At 39.2% G+C, this 20,428-nt stretch overlaps 1 protein-coding gene across 7 annotated transcripts in view; it reads right to left on the reverse strand.

Moving 5' to 3' along the window:
* bcas3.L (breast carcinoma amplified sequence 3 L homeolog) overlaps positions 1 to 20,428 on the reverse strand; it is a 603,015-nt gene that overhangs the window by 518,489 nt on the left and 64,098 nt on the right. For all 7 annotated transcript variants that reach the window (XM_041582224.1, XM_041582225.1, XM_041582223.1 and 4 more), the window contains one exon: positions 5,743 to 5,850. In XM_041582224.1, coding sequence (XP_041438158.1) covers positions 5,743 to 5,850 — 108 coding nt within the window. The remainder of the gene's footprint in view (positions 1 to 5,742; positions 5,851 to 20,428) is intronic.

Here is a 20,428-nt window from a genome sequence, read left to right on the forward strand (position 1 = left end):
ATATAGTTAGTTAGCCAAAATCACATCTATAAAGGCTGGAGTGACTGAATTTCAAACAGAACATAACATCCTGCTTTTCAGCTCTCTAACTCTGAGTTAGCCAGCGACTTGAGGGGAGGCCACATGGGACATAAATGTTCAGTGAGTTTGCAACTGATCCATAGCATGCAGGTCAGATTCAAAAGCCAACAGTTATTACCCATGTGCCCTCCCTCAAGTCGCTGATTGGTTACTGCTTGGTAACCAATCAGGGGTGCTCCACCAATGAGGCGAGTTGAGGCTGTCGCCTCAGGCGGCAGCGCCCCACTAGGTACCAGGGGCAGCAAAAATGCTGCTCCTGGTACTTTAAGAGCGAATTTCCGGGGGAGGGGGGGCAGCAGCAACTGCTGCTGCCTCAGGCGGCGGAGGGGCCAGGATCGCCTATGTAACCAATCAGTGGAAACCAAGAAAGCTGCAAAGCAGGAAGTAGTGTTCTGGCTATTATGTTAGACATCCAGTCACACCAGCCTTTATACATAACATTTTTGGCAAACTTACTATATTAGAAACATATTTTATTTTGCACAGCCTATCTATTTAACTAGTTTTTATTTTTGCACTGAACTGTTCCTTTAACAGCTAAATCCATTTGCAACTCTTTACATTTTGCAAGTCTGAAATCAAGGCAGCTTTTTTAAGACTTTAATACCATTATTAATGGTTCTCTTAGTGGGGTGTATTCTAATTCCTGTCTTATCATTTTCTCTAGCAACATTCTCTACTGCTACACATATTTTTCTCCTTTGAGTTACTTACTGTGTGGTTAAACGAGATAACTAAAACTGGGTATAACATTATGCCTCACGACCAGCTTTTTAAAATTATCCCATTTGCCGATGTAACATTCAGGGGGTTATTTGACAATCCGATAAGCATAAGTGCTGGAGTACTAAGGGGAGAAAAACTACACCCCCTTAATTCCAATACACGGATTGGATTGAGATGCGCAGGTGTAGTGCACTAACCATTTCCTGTTGTTTGCACTTTTTTCAATGTGCACAAAAACATTTCTGTTTCTTATATTTTGGTCTTCATATACATGATGCCCAGCCTTTAATAAATTAGGCCTTCTTGCTTTATATTTCTAAATATTAATTTAACCGTTAACTATTAGTCAAAGATAACATAATTGAACACAAAATGCAGTTTTTAAATGAAGGTTTACGTTATTAAGGGAGAAAAAAACTCCAAATCTACATGGGCCTGTGTGAAAAAGTGATTGCCCCCCTTGTTAAAAAATAACTTAACTGTGGTTTATCACACCTGAGTTCAATTTCTGTACTCACCCCCAGGCCTGATTACTGCCACACCTGTTTCAATCAAGAAATCACTTAAATAGGAGCTACCTGACACAGAGAAGTAGACCAAAAGCCCCTCAAAAGCTAGATATCATGCCAAGATCCAAAGAAATTCAGGAACAAATGAGAACAAAAGTAATTGAGATCTATCAGTCTGGTAAAGGTTATAAAGCCATTTCTAAAGCTTTGGGACTTCAGCGAACCACAGTGAGAGCCATTATCCACAAACGGCAAAAACATGGAACAGTGGTGAACCTTCCCAGGAGTGGCCGGCCGACCAAAATTACCCCAAGAGCACAGAGACAACTCATCCGAGAGGCCACAAAAGACCCCAGGACAACATCTAAAGAACTGCAGGCCTCACTTGCCTCAATTAAGGTCAGTGTTCACAACTCCACCATAAGAAAGAGACTGGGCAAAAACGGCCTGCATGGCAGATTTCCAGGGCGCAAACCACTTTTAAGCAAAAAGAACATTAAAGCTCGTCTCAATTTTGCTAAAAAACATCTCAATGATTGCCAAGACTTTTGGGAAAATACCTTGTGGACCGACGAGACAAAAGTTGAACTTTTTGGAAGGTGCGCGTCCCGTTACATCTGGCGTAAAAGTAACACAGCATTTCAGAAAAAGAACATCATACCAACAGTAAAATATGGTGGTGGTAGTGTGATGGTCTGGGGTTGTTTTGCTGCCTCAGGACCTGGAAGACTTGCTGTGATAGATGGAACCATGAATTCTACTGTCTACCAAAAAATCCTGAAGGAGAATGTCCGGCCATCTGTTCGTCAACTCAAGCTGAAGCGATCTTGGGTGCTGCAGCAGGACAATGACCCAAAACACACCAGCAAATCCACCTCTGAATGGCTGAAGAAAAACAAAATGAAGACTTTGGAGTGGCCTAGTCAAAGTCCTGACCTGAATCCTATTGAGATGTTGTGGCATGACCTTAAAAAGGCGGTTCATGCTAGAAAACCCTCAAATAAAGCTGAATTACAACAATTCTGCAAAGATGAGTGGGCCAAAATTCCTCCAGAGCGCTGTAAAAGACTCGTTGCAAGTTATCGCAAACGCTTGATTGCAGTTATTGCTGCTAAGGGTGGCCCAACCAGTTATTAGGTTCAGGGGGCAATTACTTTTTCACACAGGTTTGGATTTCTTTTCTCCCTAAATAATAAAAACCCTCATTTAAAAACTGCATTTTGGAAGGATCAAAGGGCTCAAAGAGCTATTTTATCAATCCGAGACAAACATGGTAACCTTACTCACACTAGGGACCAGATTCTTCGCACGTTCCAGGCCTATTACAGTTCCCTTTACAATTTGCCATCCCCCCCCCCCAAAAATCGCTAGAGATTTAGACCGACATATCCAGGACATGCTCTCCCCATCACACCTACCTACTTTAACTGAGGAAGCTAATTCCACTCTTAATGCTCCTATTACTGAGGAGGAACTTCAGGACACCCTTAAATTTTCGCCAGCGAAAAAAGCCCCCGGACCAGATGGTCTTACTTATCTCTACTATAAGACCTTCTATAAGGTACTGGGTCCGCAATTGCTCATTATTTTCAATAAAATCCTAGAGGGCTCCACTCCGCCCCCTTCTATGCTATATTCCCATATCTCCCTGATTTTGAAGGAAGGAAAGGACCCCCAGAACTGTGCTAGCTATCGCCCAATTGCTTTACTAAATGCAGACCTCAAAGTCTTTAGTAAAATTATGGCCAATCGCCTGACCGCGCTTATGCCCTCGCTAATAGACAAGGACCAGGTGGGCTTCATCTCCAACAGACAGGCTGGTGACAACACTAGGAAAGTAATTAACCTCATTGACCTTGCAAACACTACTCAAACCCCTCTCCTGGTCCTGAGTCTAGATGCGGAGAAGGCCTTTGACCGCCTTGATTGGGCTTACATGAACAAGGTATTAGATCTGATGGGTTTTGGGGGTCCCTTCCGGAATGCAATTTCGGCTCTTTACTCTAAACCCACTGCTGCAGTTAAGATAGAGGGCCACCTCTCCTCTCTCATTCCGATTTCTAATGGCACACGCCAAGGATGCCCTCTCTCTCCCCTTATCTATGCACTCTCTATTGAGCCCCTGGCTACAGCTGTTAGGAATTCCCCGAATATACATGGCATCGCTCACCGGGGAAAGACTTACAAAATCTCCTTATTCGCTGATGATGTCCTACTCAATATCACACGCCCTTTGACGTCTCTACCAAATTTGCACGCTCTATTAGACACCTTTAGTAAGCTCTCCAATCACAAGATTAATCAGGATAAATCTGAGGCCCTCCCCATAAATATACCTCTTTCCCAAGCCAAACTCCTACAATTAAATTTTAACTATAAATGGAAATCTGACTATATTAAGTACCTAGGTGTCCGGATCACTCCCACTTATGCAATGCTGTACAAGGCAAATTACGCCCCTCTTCTCTCCCAGATCTATAGTGACTTGGAAAAGTGGACCTCCCACACGCTTTCTTGGTTTGGCAGGATGACCACTATTAAGATGGTTTCCCTCCCTAGACTGCTCTACCACTTCGAAACACTCCCTATTCGTATACCTAACAAGGTCATGAAGGTTCTGCAGGCTAGATTTATTAGATTCATTTGGGCTTCCAAGTCCCATAGGCTTGCCCGTAAGGTATTAGTGACCCCAATTAAGTGGGGAGGCTTGGGTGCACCTGATATTCTTAAATATTTCCTAGCAGCACAACTGCGGCAAGCAGTAGCTTGGTCTGCCAAATCACATTGTGGTAAATGGGTCACGATTGAAAATGATGTAATGTTTCCGTATACAGTTGCCTTTTTATTGTGGGATGTTAACAGACTGATTCCCTTGAAGGACATTAAGCTAAACTCTGTGAAACTGACTTTGGCCATGTGGAACTATTCCAGATCACGTTACAATATTGTTAAAGGCCCTCACAGACTGACCATGCCCTCTCTTGGTGGAGTATTGGAAGGGAGTTTTAGCATTGCTTGAGCCTCTGCTGGGCCGTTCCTTACACTTAGACCCGCAAACATTCCTTTTAGGGAAACCATTTCCCAGATTAAAGAACCCTGTTCAGAAACTGGCCAACCTTATCTTAACTGCAGCCAAACGTCTTTTAGCTCGACACTGGAAGTCTCAGAGAGCTCCTTCGGCCAACGAACTCAAAACAGCCATCCAGGATGTGAGGCGGATGGAATACTTGGCTGCCCTACATAGATCCCAGTTGATGCTCTTTGATAAAGTATGGTCGCACTGGGACTTGCTCCATACTATTTCTACCTGACTTCCATCCCGCCTGCAGCTGCCCATTCCCTCAGGGATACTGTCGCTCTTGAGTCTATATACCCTCCTCCTTTTGTGTAAGCAGATGGTCCTCTCCCCTGATTCCCCCGGGCTCAAATGGTTTACGGTTTGGTTATTTTTTTTTTTATTTTTCTTGTTCCTTTCTTAATTTTTGATTACTGTCCTAGTCCACGATGCTAGGCTCATATCCATTCCTAATGCTTCAGTCTACATGCCACAAGGTGTGCGCCCACGGGCGTTATTCAATGGAATTTTCTCATGCGATTGTGTATGCCTTGTTGTTAGGCCACTGACTCTGTTGTGAGTAAATGAGTCTGCAATGTGATGATATGCAATGCTTTGTTAAAACTTCAAATAAATAAAGAGTTATAAAAAAAAAAACTGCATTTTGTGTTTACTTGTGTTATCTTTGACTAATAGTTAAATGTGTTTGATGATCAGAAACATTTTGTGTGACAAACATGCAAAAGAATAAGAAATCAGGAAGGGGGCAAATAGTTTTTCACACCACTGTATATTGGAGTGTGCCAAGTGAGGTGGGTGAGGACAAATTTCCAACATTTCCAATATTCACACCAAAAGCTTTTCCACCACAGATGTTAACTGCCAGGCCTACAGTTAACTAAAGGGCATAATATAAAATTGTCAATCTTTTGGTACAATTCCAGACATTACCTGTAATTACCTACATATTTGGAAATCACTCAAATTTTACACTTGAAGGGCTGTCTTACTCCACTGCTTTTAAAACATACAGTATTTTTGAACTACAGCAGTCACTACTGTTTTCATACCAGCACACTGTACTCATGTAAGCAGTTGTTTATAAACTGTAGTAAAAAGAAATAGGTTTATACATTTTAATATTTTTCTATTTTTCTATTCAATAAAGTGGCCCATAGCACAATACTAACAAAATGTGTATAATATATGTTTCAAAAATTCTATCGTGATAATTTTCAAAACGTTTTTTGCTATATTAAATTCCTGGTAACACACAATTTTTAATAATGAGAATCTGAGCTGATCTGGATAATTGTCGACCACTTAAACTTTAATTTTTTTTGCTCTCGCTGATATCGAGTAAAACTGTACCTTTTATTGCAATGCAGATCATAGATGGGAGTTTTAAACTGAATTGACTTCACCATTTCCCCAGTCCGCAGAGAATATAAATCTACACAGCAGTAAGGTTGGCTGGTCCTAAAAGAAAAAAAAAAAATGTCAATTGAAACCATCTTTAAAAATGAGACATGAAAAGATCGATTTGTATTACCATCATTGAACTGAGCTTGCTACTGGGAAACACATATTTCAAATTGTAATATACATCAAATATTAGGTGTACGTGTTCAGACACATTTTGAAGGAGACTGTGTAAAAAAAAGTATTCAGAAAATAAACTGCCAACAAATAACTGCACATTCATAATGCACTAGAAAATGTAATTTGGGTTTCCCAAGCTATTAGTTATACATTCCAATAACAGACATGTGGTGTGACTATGCTAATCTAGTCTCTGGCAAACTGACAGCCAAATGAAGAAGCACTCCTTCCCAAGGGCCATTTAACCTTCTGACATTGAGTATGTAAAGTACAGAGTTACAATATCACATGCAATAGTTAATACATTTCTCCACTAGAAGCAAAATAATATTTGAGTCTTTACACACCACCCATTATATTTTAACAAAAGTACACAAACAAATACTTTTGGAAGAATATAGCAAGTTTAAAAGTACCAGGAGGGTGCCAAATGGAACAGATCAACTCTGCATATATTGACACAGTACATGGGAGGCCTGGGGTTTCTTAAAGGGATACTGTCATGGGAAAAAAAAATTTTTTTCAAAACACATCAGTTAATAGTGCTGATCCAGCAGACTTCTGCACTCAAATCCATTTTTCAAAAGAACAAAACATTTTTGTTATATTTAATTTTGAAATCTGACATGGGGCTAGACATATTGGCAGTTTTCCAGCTGCCCCAGTCATGTGACTTGTGCTCTGATAAACCAGCCACTCTTTACTGCAAGTTGGAGTGATATCACCCCTCACTTCTAACCCCAGCAGCATAACAACAGAACAATGGAAAGGTAACCAGATAACAGCTCCATAACACAAGATAACAGCTGCCTGGTAGATCTAAGAACAGCACTCAATAATAAAATCCAGGTCCCACTGCGACACATTCAGTTACTCCATCCTAAAGTGCTGGCTCTTTCTGAAAGCACATGACCAGGCAAAATGACCTGAGATGGCTGCCTACACACCAATATTACAACTTAAAAAAAATACACTTGCTGGTTCAGGAATTCAATTTTATAATGTAGAGCAGGGGCCCCCAATCGCCGGGCCACGGCTCATTACCAGGCCACGGACAGTCTTGAACTGGGCCACTAAGCCTAGTGGCCAATTAACGATGAGTGCCAAATTGGACGCCGGTGCACTGGAATTGGACTGCATCCCCGACCTTGCAAAAAAATTGGCTCTACACCAATCCCCGGGCAGAAAAGGTTGGGGACCGTTGTTGTAAAGTGAATTATTTGCAGTGTAAAATTGTCATTTATAAATAAAAACTATATCATAAAAATAATGTCACAATCCATTTAAAACACCACCAATGTGTTTGTGGAGGGGGCCCTATGTGGCTGCACTAGTTTAGTTTTTCTTTAAAATATCAGTAATGATGCAAAGGTCATGTGTGAGCCTGCACACCATCACTGGTGTGTTAAAGGACAAGGAAAGGCTACATCATTAGGGGGTGCCAAACTCCCCAGTGAAAATGATTGCTAAGTTTTTTACTTAGGCCTGTGCTCCTGTTTGACGCAAGTTGCACTATCCTGGAATACACTCGTTAGCAAAAGATGGCCTATGAAGAGTGAGCTGCAGTAGACCACTTTTAACAACACATCTAGACATGTTATTTTTTGGCTTTAGTTTTCCTTCAAGAGGCCAGATTTTGACTGTTGTGTCAGCTTCTTGTAAGCTGATCACACACACTGTAATCTGCCAAATTTCATTACCATCTATTTGCACATTGCAGCACTGTGGTTTGATTCCCGCCAGGGCACAACCAGAAAAGAGTTTGTATGTTTTTTTCCGTGGGTCTTCATGGGCTTGCTCGGGGTACTGCCCACACTTCAAAAAACATACATGCAGGTTATTTGTTCCTGATGTCATTGGCCCTAGTGAATTTGTGAATGTGACAAGAACCTTAGATTGTAAACTCCACTGGGACAGGAACCAAAGTGAACAACGTATAATCTATACAAAGTGCAGCGGAATATGTTTGTGTTACATAAATAAAGTATAATAATAAGTGACATGAGATTTACTATTTCAGCTCATAATAGGGCCATAAGCTAACCTCACACTGTCCTTGATTTTTATTCTGTCTAACCTGATTTTAAAATATTATATAAATACAGTCATATAAAAAAAGTTTGGGAATCCCTCTCAGCCTGCATAATAATTTACTCCACTTTCATCAAAAAAAGTTAACAGTGGTATGTCTTTCATTTCCCAGAAACATCTGAATACTGGAGTGTTTTCTGAACAAAGATTTTTAGTGAAGCAGTATTCAGTTGAATGAAATTAAATCAAATGTGAAAAAACCGACTGTGCAAAAATTTGGGTAATTTTGCTAATTTCAATGCATGTAAATGATCAATACTGATTACTGACAACACCAAATTGGTTGGGTTAGCTCGTTAAGCCATGCACTTCATAGGCAGGTGTGTCCTATAATGAGAAAAGGTATTTAAGGTGGCCAATTGCAAGTTGTGCTTCTGTTTGACTCTCCTCTGAAGAGTGACAGCATGGGATCCTCAAAGCAACTCTCAAAAGATCTGAAAACAAAGATTGTTCAGTATCATGGTTTAGGGGAAGGTTACAAAAAGCTATCTCAGAGGTTTACACTGTCAGTTTTGACTGTAAGGAATGTAATCAGGAAATGGAAGGCCACAGGCCCAGTTGCTGAAAACCCAGGTCTGGCAGGCCAAGAAAAATACAAGAGTGGCATATGCGGAGGATTGAGCGAATGGTAACAGACAACTCAAAGATCACCTCCAAAGACCTGTAAGAACATCTTGCTGCAGATGGTGTATCTGTACATCGTTCTACAATTCAGCGCAATTTGCACAAAGAACATTTGTATGGCAGGGTTATGAGAAAGAAGCCCTTTCTGCACTCACATCACAAACAGAGGTGCTTGTTGTATGGAAAAACTCATTTAGACAAACCACAATCATTTTGGAACAAAGTGCTTTGGACTGATGAGACAAAAATTTAGTTATTTGGTCATAACAAAAAGCGCACCGCATTCCAAGAATAATATGTGCTGCCTACTGTCAAATTTGGTGGAGGTTCTATCATGCTGTGGGGCTGTGTGGCTAGTTCAGGGAATGGGGCCATCGTTAAAATCGAGGGTCGGATAAATTCAATCCAGTATCAACAAATTCTTCCAGATAATGTTCAAGCATCAGTCACAAAGTTGAAGTTGCACAAGGGTTGGATATTCCAACAAGACAATGACCCTAAACACACTTAGAAATCTACAAAGGCATTTATGCAGAGGGAGAAGTACAATATTCTGGAATGGTCGTCACAGTCCCCCGACTTGAATATCATTGAAAATCTATGGGATAATTTGAAGCAGGTTGTCCATGCTCGGTAGCCATCAAATTTAACTGAACAAATGGTCAAAAATAACACCATTCAGAATCCAGACATCAAAGGCTATATATAGGAGGCTTCTAGAGGCTTTTACATTTGCAAAAGGAGGCTAAGTATTGATATAATATCTCTGTTGGGGTGCCCAAATGTATGCACCTGTCTAATTTTGTTATGATGCATATTGCATATTTTCTTTTAATCCAATAAACTTTATGTCATTGCTTAAATACTACTGTTTCCATAAGGCATGTTATATATTAAAAGGAAGTTACTACTTTGAAAGCTCAGCCATTGATAAACAAAACTCCAAAGAATTAAGACGGGTTCCCAAACTTTTTCATATGACTAGGTATGGGATCCGTTATCCAGAAAGCTACATTACGGAAAGGCTGTGTCTCATAGAATCCATTTTATCCAAATAATCCAAATTTTTAAAAATGATTTGTTTTTACTCTGTATTAATAAAACAGTATAAAACAGTATTGGAAGTAAAGCCACCCTATTGGTTTATTCAATGTTTACATGATTTTCTAGTAGACTTAAGGTATGAAGATCCAAATTACGGAAAGATCCATTATCCGGAAAACACCAGGTCCCGAGAAGTCTGGTCCCATACATGATCCTTCATCCTTCCTCATTATCACCTCTTCTAATTTCCATTTCTGTCCTTGCTTTCCAACAAGCTCTTATCACCTACTATAGATACTGAGCCAGGGGGGTAACTACAGAGAAAGCAAACCCTGCAGCTGCAGGGGGGCCAGGAGGTATAGTAGCCCCAATGAGGCCCTAATTCATATGCAATTACATTAAATATTGGTAAAACAGATCAACCTCTGGACATTTCGGGGGCCTGAAAATAATTTGCTGTGGGGCCCATTAATATCCAGTTACGCCACTTTACTGAATGCAGTACTTTTAGGGACACAATTGTAGCAACAATAGCTACGTACCTGTTCAGACTACCACTAGTACTTGAGTGAGTGAGGACCTTATTGTGCATCCCAAAATTGCAAGACTAAGATAAATGAACAGCAGTTTGAGCAATACATACCTATATGCCCATAATGAATGTATTGCATGTAACGATTACCTCAAGGACATGTGGAAGGTAGAACATATGCAAAACTGAACATCGTACAATATATTTGTGTTTTTTTAATCAGTGTCAGCATGAACCCTTTCTTGTTAGTTTATACTGTATGTGTGGTCTTGTCTGCAATTAGACAAACAGTATTTCTTTTTTGTCTGTATATACAGTATTAACACACAGAAGTTTTTAACTGACAATATTTCCTTCCGGACTGCATCATAAGGAAATTCCTACTAAAAACCACATGGTACCTTTGCAGTTAAAAGAAAGTAAATTGATAAAAAGGTATAGTATGAGGGATACTTAACTTGCAATGAAGAGCGAACTGACAACAGAATCTTTAATACAGTCATTAGCTTTGTGCTGGATAAAGATTTAGGGTCTTGCATTGTCAACTCTGACAGGACTGTATTTTGATCAGTGGAGTAAGGGCTACACATACCAGCTTCAAGAATAGTGAGATGTGGGGTATTTTAATCATCACTGTGCAAAAGAGATGCTAGAATGTCGATTTCAGCTACAGCTAGTAGACCAAAGACTCCAAGATCTCTGTTATAAGTATAATGGCACAGGGAGACTACATGCAACCTTATGTCTCTATATGTAATGCACAACAGGTGTGGGATCTCGTTGTCCAGAAAGTTCCAAATTACGAGAAGGCCATCTCCCATAGATTCCATAATAATCAAATAACTCCGATTTTGTCCAATGATTTCCTTTTTCCCTGTAACGTTAAAACAGTACCTTGTACTCGATCCAAACTAAGACACACATTATTCTTATTGGAGGCAAAACAATCCTATTGGGCTTTATTAATGTTTTAATGTTTTTTAGTAGACATAAGGTATGGAGAAATAAATTACAGAAAGATCCCTTATCAGGAAAAGCACATGTCACAAGCATTATAAAAAATAAGCAAAGTAAACACTTTCTATTCTAAGCATAGTATCCATGTACAGGAATTTCATTACAGTGAATGCAAACTGCCATAAAGTGTACAAGTTGTGTACAAGTTCCTTCTAGAAGGCATATTCAATGGGACACTTTATTTTAGGGCAATTGAATACAGTTCTCGAACATAAACCATACAGACTTGCCAATTTGTAATCTCCTAAATGGCATCTCATTGCATTGGCATTAAGTGCCACTTGCAAACACTGCCTTCGTCATTCCAAAAGTGAAGGTGACATAAGGCATTCTTCCATTCCAGGGTATGAGAAATGGCTGCCTCTGGAAAAGGCATTTTTGGTTCTTTAAAAGTTATTATTTGTTTAAATTGGACAGCGTGAAAGATGGTCTTCCCATAATTCAGACCTTCTTTGATATCAGGTTTTTTAGATAAGAGGTCCTTCCATAGCTGTACAGAATATGCAATCTTGTAGTTCAAATAACTTCTCGTACGAGCAAGGAATGTGTCAGTAGTAAAATATAATTTTTTCTTCCCATCCTAATAATAATGTCATTGGATCACATTTACTATTTTTACATAAACCATACTTGCAGCTGAACGTGGTTATAGAAACAATAAATAAAATGCATGTCATCTAAACATGGAACTCTGCTTGACACTGTTTGGGTCTTATTTTCCTCAAAACTGCAAATGTTTTTACTTGAAAAATAAAATGTTTAACAACTGGTATAACAGTTTGCAGCAGACTGATTAACTAACAAATCAATTAATTGACAAACTTAAATGTAATGTAGCAGCAGATGATTATATTTACAGATACCAAAAAAATTCAATTTTGAGTTGTACTGTATTATCTTTCCTAAAATAAAATATAATGTTGTTTTTCAGTAGTATTTTATACTAAGTTTAGTAACTTATTTTGGGCTATAATCATCACAACGTCATGATCTGAAGTCATGGTTTGTAAGGAGTGAGGATGTTCTGATGTCACATAGCAGCAGAGGAGTAACAACAATGACAGCAGTAGAGGGTGTGGGTGTAGCAGTATACAGAACCCTATGGAGGAATGCTAAAAGGTTGAAACAGATAAGTAGCATATGTTCAAAACAGATCCTTATTCCTAGGGTTTGGAAAATGGCTAGGGCATTATAAAAATGTTGCTATATGGTCCAATGACATCTAGTTATGCCATTACACTCAACATCAGCAAAAAATCAAACTTGACAACTCACTGTACATATAGATCATGTCGTAGACATCCATGTTCCTGCACATCCCAGAAGCATCACTCAGTCCTTATCAGTGCAACCACAGAATGGAGAAAGATGTCTTGTGAGCCTCATTTAATGCGACCAGATAAGCAAGGTAATTTTTGGTCAAATTACTAAATCCACAATTTATGGCTGGGTGACCAGTAACTATTGCTGTCAGTTATGCCTGCATGTATCCAATAAAACTTATTTATATTGGAAAGCACAGGTGCATAGGTGGTTTGCAGCAGCCAATTAAAAAGTAATGTATGAGAATGAGAAGCATAGTATGCCAAATGTAGCTCAGTTTCTGTAAGTGATGTCTTCACAATGAACATCAATCTGTTAAGTCCCTATGCTTTTAAGTCCAACATGCTCTTTTTCCAAAATGGCCAAGAAAACTAAAGTATAAAAAAAAACAGGAGAGCAATCAGAATAAAAGAACATACAATGGAATTGTGGCAAAGTGTCAAGAAAAAAAATTATTTCACCCATTCCAGTCTATGTTCAAAATATAATAATGCTGGGTCACAGAATTCTTTATTAAAAAGAAAAAACACCTGAGGGATTTCTTTTTTTTTACAAAGCACTCTTATCACCCCCAAGGGTGTACATAACAAACATTCTGCACCCCCTGTTAACCCTTTAAGTGCCAGCAGAATTTCACATTTTGGTTACGCGAAATGCCAGCCGTTTTTGAAACATTTTGTGCTCTCTCACTTTAGGGGCATTTTCTGAGGGGAAACCTATAGTTTACCTAGGAAAACTATACATTGTTTTTTTCGGTAGAAACTGAGCTTTCTAAATCTGCCTGAGTTTTCATGTATTTCCACCTGTGCAAAAAAATTTATAGTGCTAAATACCAAAAAAAAATGAAAAATTACCATTTTTCATCGTATATCAATTTATACCAGAAAAATATTTCATTTTACGGATGAAAATCCAACTGATTTGGAAAGCCTTATGTCTCTCGAACGTGCCAATACCAGATATGTATAGTTTTAGGGAGATTTAGGATTTCTGTACAGCAAAAACTCCCGGCAGTATATTACCGAATTTTGAAAGCACTAAGGCAGAAAACGGCATGCTTTAGATTCCAAGGCAAAAAATCCTGAAACCTAGGTTTACCCCAGAAAACCATACATTTTTGAAAAGTACACATTCTGCCGATTACAAAATGGGTAACTATGTCTCTCTACTCCCAACTACCAAACATAAAAGCTTGTCTGAACATAGCGGTTTTTCAACAAAAAATTCAAAATTCTGAAAAATCATTTCAAAGGTTTTATTTTGCTGCTCCGCATATCCCAAACTATATTAGGTACCAAGAAAAAGCACCTGAAATATGATTGCCAGGGGTCCACTGAACAATTTGATACCCATTATGCATAGGTTTACCAAAGTATCTGGCATTTAGAGACACCAATATGAAGTTAGCACATCAGGACTTTACTTCAGCTACTGAGAAATCAACACATTGACTGCATTTTTTGTGGGGTAAAAACACAGAAATATATGTTTACCCCCCAAACCCATATATTTTTGGAAAGTACACATTCTACTGAATCTAAAATGGGTACCCATGCCTTTCTGCTCCAAACTACTGAGTCGCAAGGCTTTCCCACAATTGTCGGTTTTGGTGAAATATCTGAAAATTTCCTCAAAGCTTCAACTTCCCAGCACCATATCGCCCATGTATCATTACGTACTAAGAAAAAGCACCCTAAATATGATTGCCAGGGTTCCTCTGAACATTTTGGTGGTCATTGTTCATAAGTTTACCAAAGTATCTGGCATTTAGAGGCCCCCAAAATGAAGTTAGCGCATACAAGCAGTCCCGTGGGTAACTTCAGCTAATGAAAGATCAACACATTGACTGCATTTTTGTGGGGTAAAAACACAGAAATATATGTTTACCCCCCAAAACCCATATATTTTTGGAAAGTACACATTCTACCGAATCTAAAATGGGTACCCATGCCTTTCTGCTCCAAACTACTGAGTCGCAAGGCTTTCCCACAATTGTCGGTTTTGGTGAAATATCTGAAAATTGCCTCAAAGCTTCAACTTCCCAGCACCATATCACCCATGTATCGTTACGCACCAAGAAAAAGCACCCTAAATATGATTGCCAGGGTTCCTCCAAACAGTTTGGTGGCCATTGTTCATAGGTTTACCAAAGTATCTGGCATTTAGAGGCCTCAAAATGAAGTTAGCGCATACAAATAGTCCTGTGGGTAACTTCATCTAATGAAAAATCAACACATTGACTGCATTTTTGTGGGGTAAAAACACAGAAATATATGTTTACCCCCCAAACCCATATATTTTTGGAAAGTACACATTCTACTGAATCTAAAATGGGTACCCATGCCTTTCTGCTCCAAACTACTGAGTCGCAAGGCTTTCCCAAAGTTGTCGGTTTTGGTGAAATATCTGAAAATTGCCTCAAAGCTTCAACTTCCCAGCACCATATCACCCATGTGTCATTACGTACTAAGAAAAAGCACCCTAAATATGATTGCCAGGGTTCCTCTGAACATTTTGGTGGCCATTGTTCATAAGTTTACCAAAGTATCTGGCATTTAGAGGCCCCAAAATGATGTTAGCGCATACAAACAGTCCCGTGGGTAACTTCAGCTAATGAAAAATCAACACATTGACTGCATTTTTGTGGGGTAAAAACACAGAAATATATGTTTACCCCCCAAAACCCATATATTTTTGGAAAGTACACATTCTACAGAATCTAAAATGGGTACCCATGCCTTTCTGCTCCAAACTACTGAGTCGCAAGGCTTTCCCACAATTGTCGGTTTTGGTGAAATATCTGAAAATTGCCTCAAAGCTTCAACTTCTCAGCACCATATCACCCATGTATCGTTATGCACCAAGAAAAAGCACCCTAAATATGATTGCCAGGGTTCCTCCGAACAGTTTGGTGGCCATTGTTCATAGGTTTACCAAAGTATCTGGCATTTAGAGGCCCCAAAATGAAGTTAGCGCATACAAACAGTCCCGTGGGTAACTTCAGCTAATGAAAAATCAACACATTGACTGCATTTTTGTGGGGTAAAAACACAGAAATATATGTTTACCCCCCAAACCCATACATTTTTGGAAAGTACACATTCTACAGAATCTAAAATGGGTACCCATGCCTTATTGCTCCAAACTACTGAGTCGCAAGGCTTTCCCAAAGTTGTCGGTTTTGGTGAAATATCTGAAAATTGCTTCAAAGCTTCAACTTCCCAGCACCATATCACCCATGTGTCATTACGTACTAAGAAAAAGCACCCTAAATATGATTGCCAGGGTTCCTCTGAACATTTTGGTGGCCATTGTTCATAAGTTTACCAAAGTATCTGGCATTTATAGGCCCCAAAATGAAGTTAGCGCATACAAACAGTCCCGTGGGTAACTTCAGCTAATGAAAAATCAACACATTGACTGCATTTTTGTGGGGTAAAACACAGAAATATATGTTTACCCCCCAAAACCCATATATTTTTGGAAAGTACACATTCTACAGAATCTAAAATGGGTACCCATGCCTTTCTGCTCCAAACTACTGAGTCGCAAGGCTTTCCCACAATTGTCGGTTTTGGTGAGATATCTGAAAATTCCCTCAAAGCTTCAACTTCCCAGCACCATATCACCCATGTGTCATTACGTACTAAGAAAAAGCACCCTAAATATGATTGCCAGGGTTCCTCTGAACATTTTGGTGGCCATTGTTCATAAGTTTACCAAAGTATCTGGCATTTAGAGGCCCCAAAATGAAGTTAGCGCATACAAACAGTCCCGTGGGTAACTTCAGCTAATGAAAGATCAACAAATTGACTGCATTTTTGTGGGGTAAAAAACAGAAATATATGTTTACCCCCCAAAACCCATATATTTTTGGAAAGTACACATTCTACAGAATCTAAAATGGGTACCCATGCCTTTCTGCTCCAAACTACTGAGTCGCAAGGCTTTCCCACAATTGTCGGTTTTGGTGAGATATCTGAAAATTGCCTCAAAGCTTCAACTTCCCAGCACCATATCACCCATGTGTCATTACGTACTAAGAAAAAGCACCCTAAATATGATTGCCAGGGTTCCTCTGAACATTTTGGTGGCCATTGTTCATAAGTTTACCAAAGTATCTGGCATTTAGAGGCCCCAAAATGAAGTTAGCGCATACAAACAGTCCCGTGGGTAACTTCAGCTAATGAAAGATCAACAAATTGACTGCATTTTTGTGGGGTAAAAAACAGAAATATATGTTTACCCCCCAAAACCCATATATTTTTGGAAAGTACACATTCTACCGAATCTAAAATGGGTACCCATGCCTTTCTGCTCCAAACTACTGAGTCGCAAGGCTTTCCCACAATTGTCGGTTTTGGTGAAATGTCTGAAAATTTCCTCAAAGCTTCAACTTCTCAGCACCATATCACCCATGTATCGTTATGCACCAAGAAAAAGCACCCTAAATATGATTGCCAGGGTTCCTCCGAACAGTTTGGTGGCCATTGTTCATAGGTTTACCAAAGTATCTGGCATTTAGAGGCCCCAAAATGAAGTTAGCGCATACAAACAGTCCCGTGGGTAACTTCAGCTAATGAAAAATCAACACATTGACTGCATTTTTGTGGGGTAAAAACACAGAAATATATGTTTACCCCCCAAACCCATACATTTTTGGAAAGTACACATTCTACAGAATCTAAAATGGGTACCCATGCCTTATTGCTCCAAACTACTGAGTCGCAAGGCTTTCCCAAAGTTGTCGGTTTTGGTGAAATATCTGGAAATTGCCTCAAAGCTTCAACTTTCCAGCATCGTATTGTCCATGTATCATTACCAGCATAAAGCATCCTAAATATAAACATATGGGTCTACTAAACAGTTTGATACCCAATGTGCATAGATATACCAAACTATGTGGCGCACAGAGACCCCCAAATGACAATATGTACAGACATTTTCACGGCTGACGCGCTGGCTGCTGCAATATAACCACCCGGTGTGTGTATTATGCGACATTAGCCCACCTAACAGTACAGAGACCCCAGAAAACCATATATTTTCAGAAAGTACACATTCTGACGAATCCAATATGGGTAAATAAGTGTTTCTACTGCAAACTGCCAAACTGCAAAGCAATGCTGAACATAACGGTTTTTATCAAATTTCGGAAAATCGTCACAAAGCTTGAATTTTACCCCATTATATGCCACACATTTCGTAACATATCAGCATAAAACATCCTAAATATGAACGCCAGGGGTCTACTGAACACTTTGATGCCCAATATGCATAGATATACCAAACTATGTGGCGCACAGAGACCCCCAAATGACAATAGTGTATATACATTTTCACGGCTGACGCTCTGGCTGCTGCAATATGAGCACCTGGAGTGTGTATTATGCGACATTAGACCCCCCTAACAGTACAGAGACCCCAGAAAACCATATATTTTCAGAAAGTACACATTCTGACGAATCCAATATGGGTAAATAAGTGTTTCTACTGCAAACTGCCAAACTGCAAAGCAATGCTGAACATAACGGTTTTTATCAAATTTCTGAAAATCGTCACAAAGCTTGAATTCTACCCCATTACATGCCACACATTTCGTAACGTATCAGCATAAAACATCCTAAATATGAACGCCAGGGGTCTACTGAACACTTTGATGCCCAATATGCATAGATATACCAAACTATGTGGCGCACAGAGACCCCCAAATGACAATATTGTATATACATTTTCACGGCTGACGCTCTGGCTGCTGCAATATGAGCACCTGGAGTGTGTATTATGCAACATTAGACCCCCCTAACAGTACAGAGACCCCAGAAAACCATATATTTTCAGAAAGTACACATTCTGACGAATCCAATATGGGTAAATAAGTGTTTCTACTGCAAACTGCCAAACTGCAAAGCAATGCTGAACATAACGGTTTTTATCAAATTTCTGAAAATCGTCACAAAGCTTGAATTCTACCCCATTATATGCCACACATTTCGTAACGTATCAGCATAAAACATCCTAAATATGAACGCATGGGGTCTACTGAACACTTTGATGCCCAGTATGCATAGATATAGCAAACTATGTGGCGTACAGAGACCCCCAAATGACAATAGTGTATATACATTTTCACGGCTGACGCGCTGGCTGCTGCAATATAAGCACCTGGTGTGTGTATTATGCAACATTAGACCCCCCTAACAGTACAGAGACCCCAGAAAACCATATATTTTCAGAAAGTACACATTCTGACGAATCCAATATGGGTAAATAAGTGTTTCTACTGCAAACTGCCAAACTGCAAAGCAATGCTGAACATAACGGTTTTTATCAAATTTCTGGAAATCGTCACAAAGCTTGAATTCTACCCCATTATATGCCACACATTTCGTAACGTATCAGCATAAAACATCCTAAATATGAACGCCAGGGGTCTACTGAACACTTTGATGCCCAATATGCATAGATATACCAAACTATGTGGCGCACAGAGACCCCCAAATGACAATAGTGTATATACATTTTCACGGCTGACGCGCTGGCTGCTTCAATTTGAGCACCTGGTGTGTGTATTATGCAACATTAGACCCCCCTAACAGTACAGAGACCCCAGAAAACCATATATTTTCAGAAAGTACACATTCTGACGAATACAATATGGGTAAATAAATGTTTCTACAGCCGCTCCTCCGCTCCAGAACCCGGAAGTGCTGCAGAACGTAGAATCTACGTTCTGTGGCATTTCAAGTTACTTTTCCACAGAACGTAGATTCTACGTTCTGTGGCACTTAAAGGGTTAATATCAGAACATGGAGGATAAGAATCAATTGTTTTGATGAGAAATTAAACCAACGCTAGAATGTTTACTCAAGTTCTGACCATAACCCCATTAACAAGCGCAACATAAGCTAATGCAGAACTTCAAAGACCAATACGGAAAGCTATACTATCATCAGAAAAAAAAAAACTAAGATATGTTTATCAAGCCTACAGACAAATCTTTAACTATTACAAACATATGTGATTATGAGACACTTGAGCAATTTTCTGATATAAAAAACCATGGAAATCTGCAAGAAGACCCAGCAGCTATTTACACAATGCACCTAAAAATATAACAAATTACTATATATAATGACAGTATAATGACATTTCAACGCTTGCTTTCCACACACAAAATAAAGTAAAGGAATCATATTTCAAAATCCATGATGCTGAAAATATTTACTGAATATAATGTATTAGCAACTTTTCCCACTGTAGCAACGTTGGATTTCTCTAAAACAGAGTAGCCCACCTAGAGGTCAATGGCCAGATATGGGTTTCCAAATGTTTTTTATGGCCTATTGGCAACAGACCTCTGACTGTCCGCCACCCCATTGGCATTCTATGCATAAGTCAATGAGTCAATAACGAATGAAATAGGTAAACCCCTTTTCCCCTCAGCTTCACCTCCAGATTTTTTTTTTTTTTTAACAATTCTGCTTTATTGAAAGTGTAACAGAGGCTTGAATGTACAGTGGTAGTTAAAATACGTTTCTGAGTTTACAATCAATATGCAGGATCAACAGCAGTTAACAAAAAGAACAATAAAATTGACATGTTTTCACCTCCAGATTTAGGTACAAGTCTCTGATGGTGGGCAGGGGACATTTTTCTAAAAATTTTAAAAAATAAAATAAAAAAATAAATAAATATATATCTATAGATATATATATCCGTACAAATTGGAGTGGAGCGTGCCCCCAGTCCGTGACAGCCAACGTCGTGGACAAATTATATAACAAACAAAATAGTCAAGACAACTTTGAGCAAATAAAAAAA

Source organism: Xenopus laevis, chromosome 2L (assembly GCF_017654675.1).
Source record: "Xenopus laevis strain J_2021 chromosome 2L, Xenopus_laevis_v10.1, whole genome shotgun sequence".
Lineage (NCBI taxonomy): Eukaryota > Metazoa > Chordata > Amphibia > Anura > Pipidae > Xenopus > Xenopus laevis.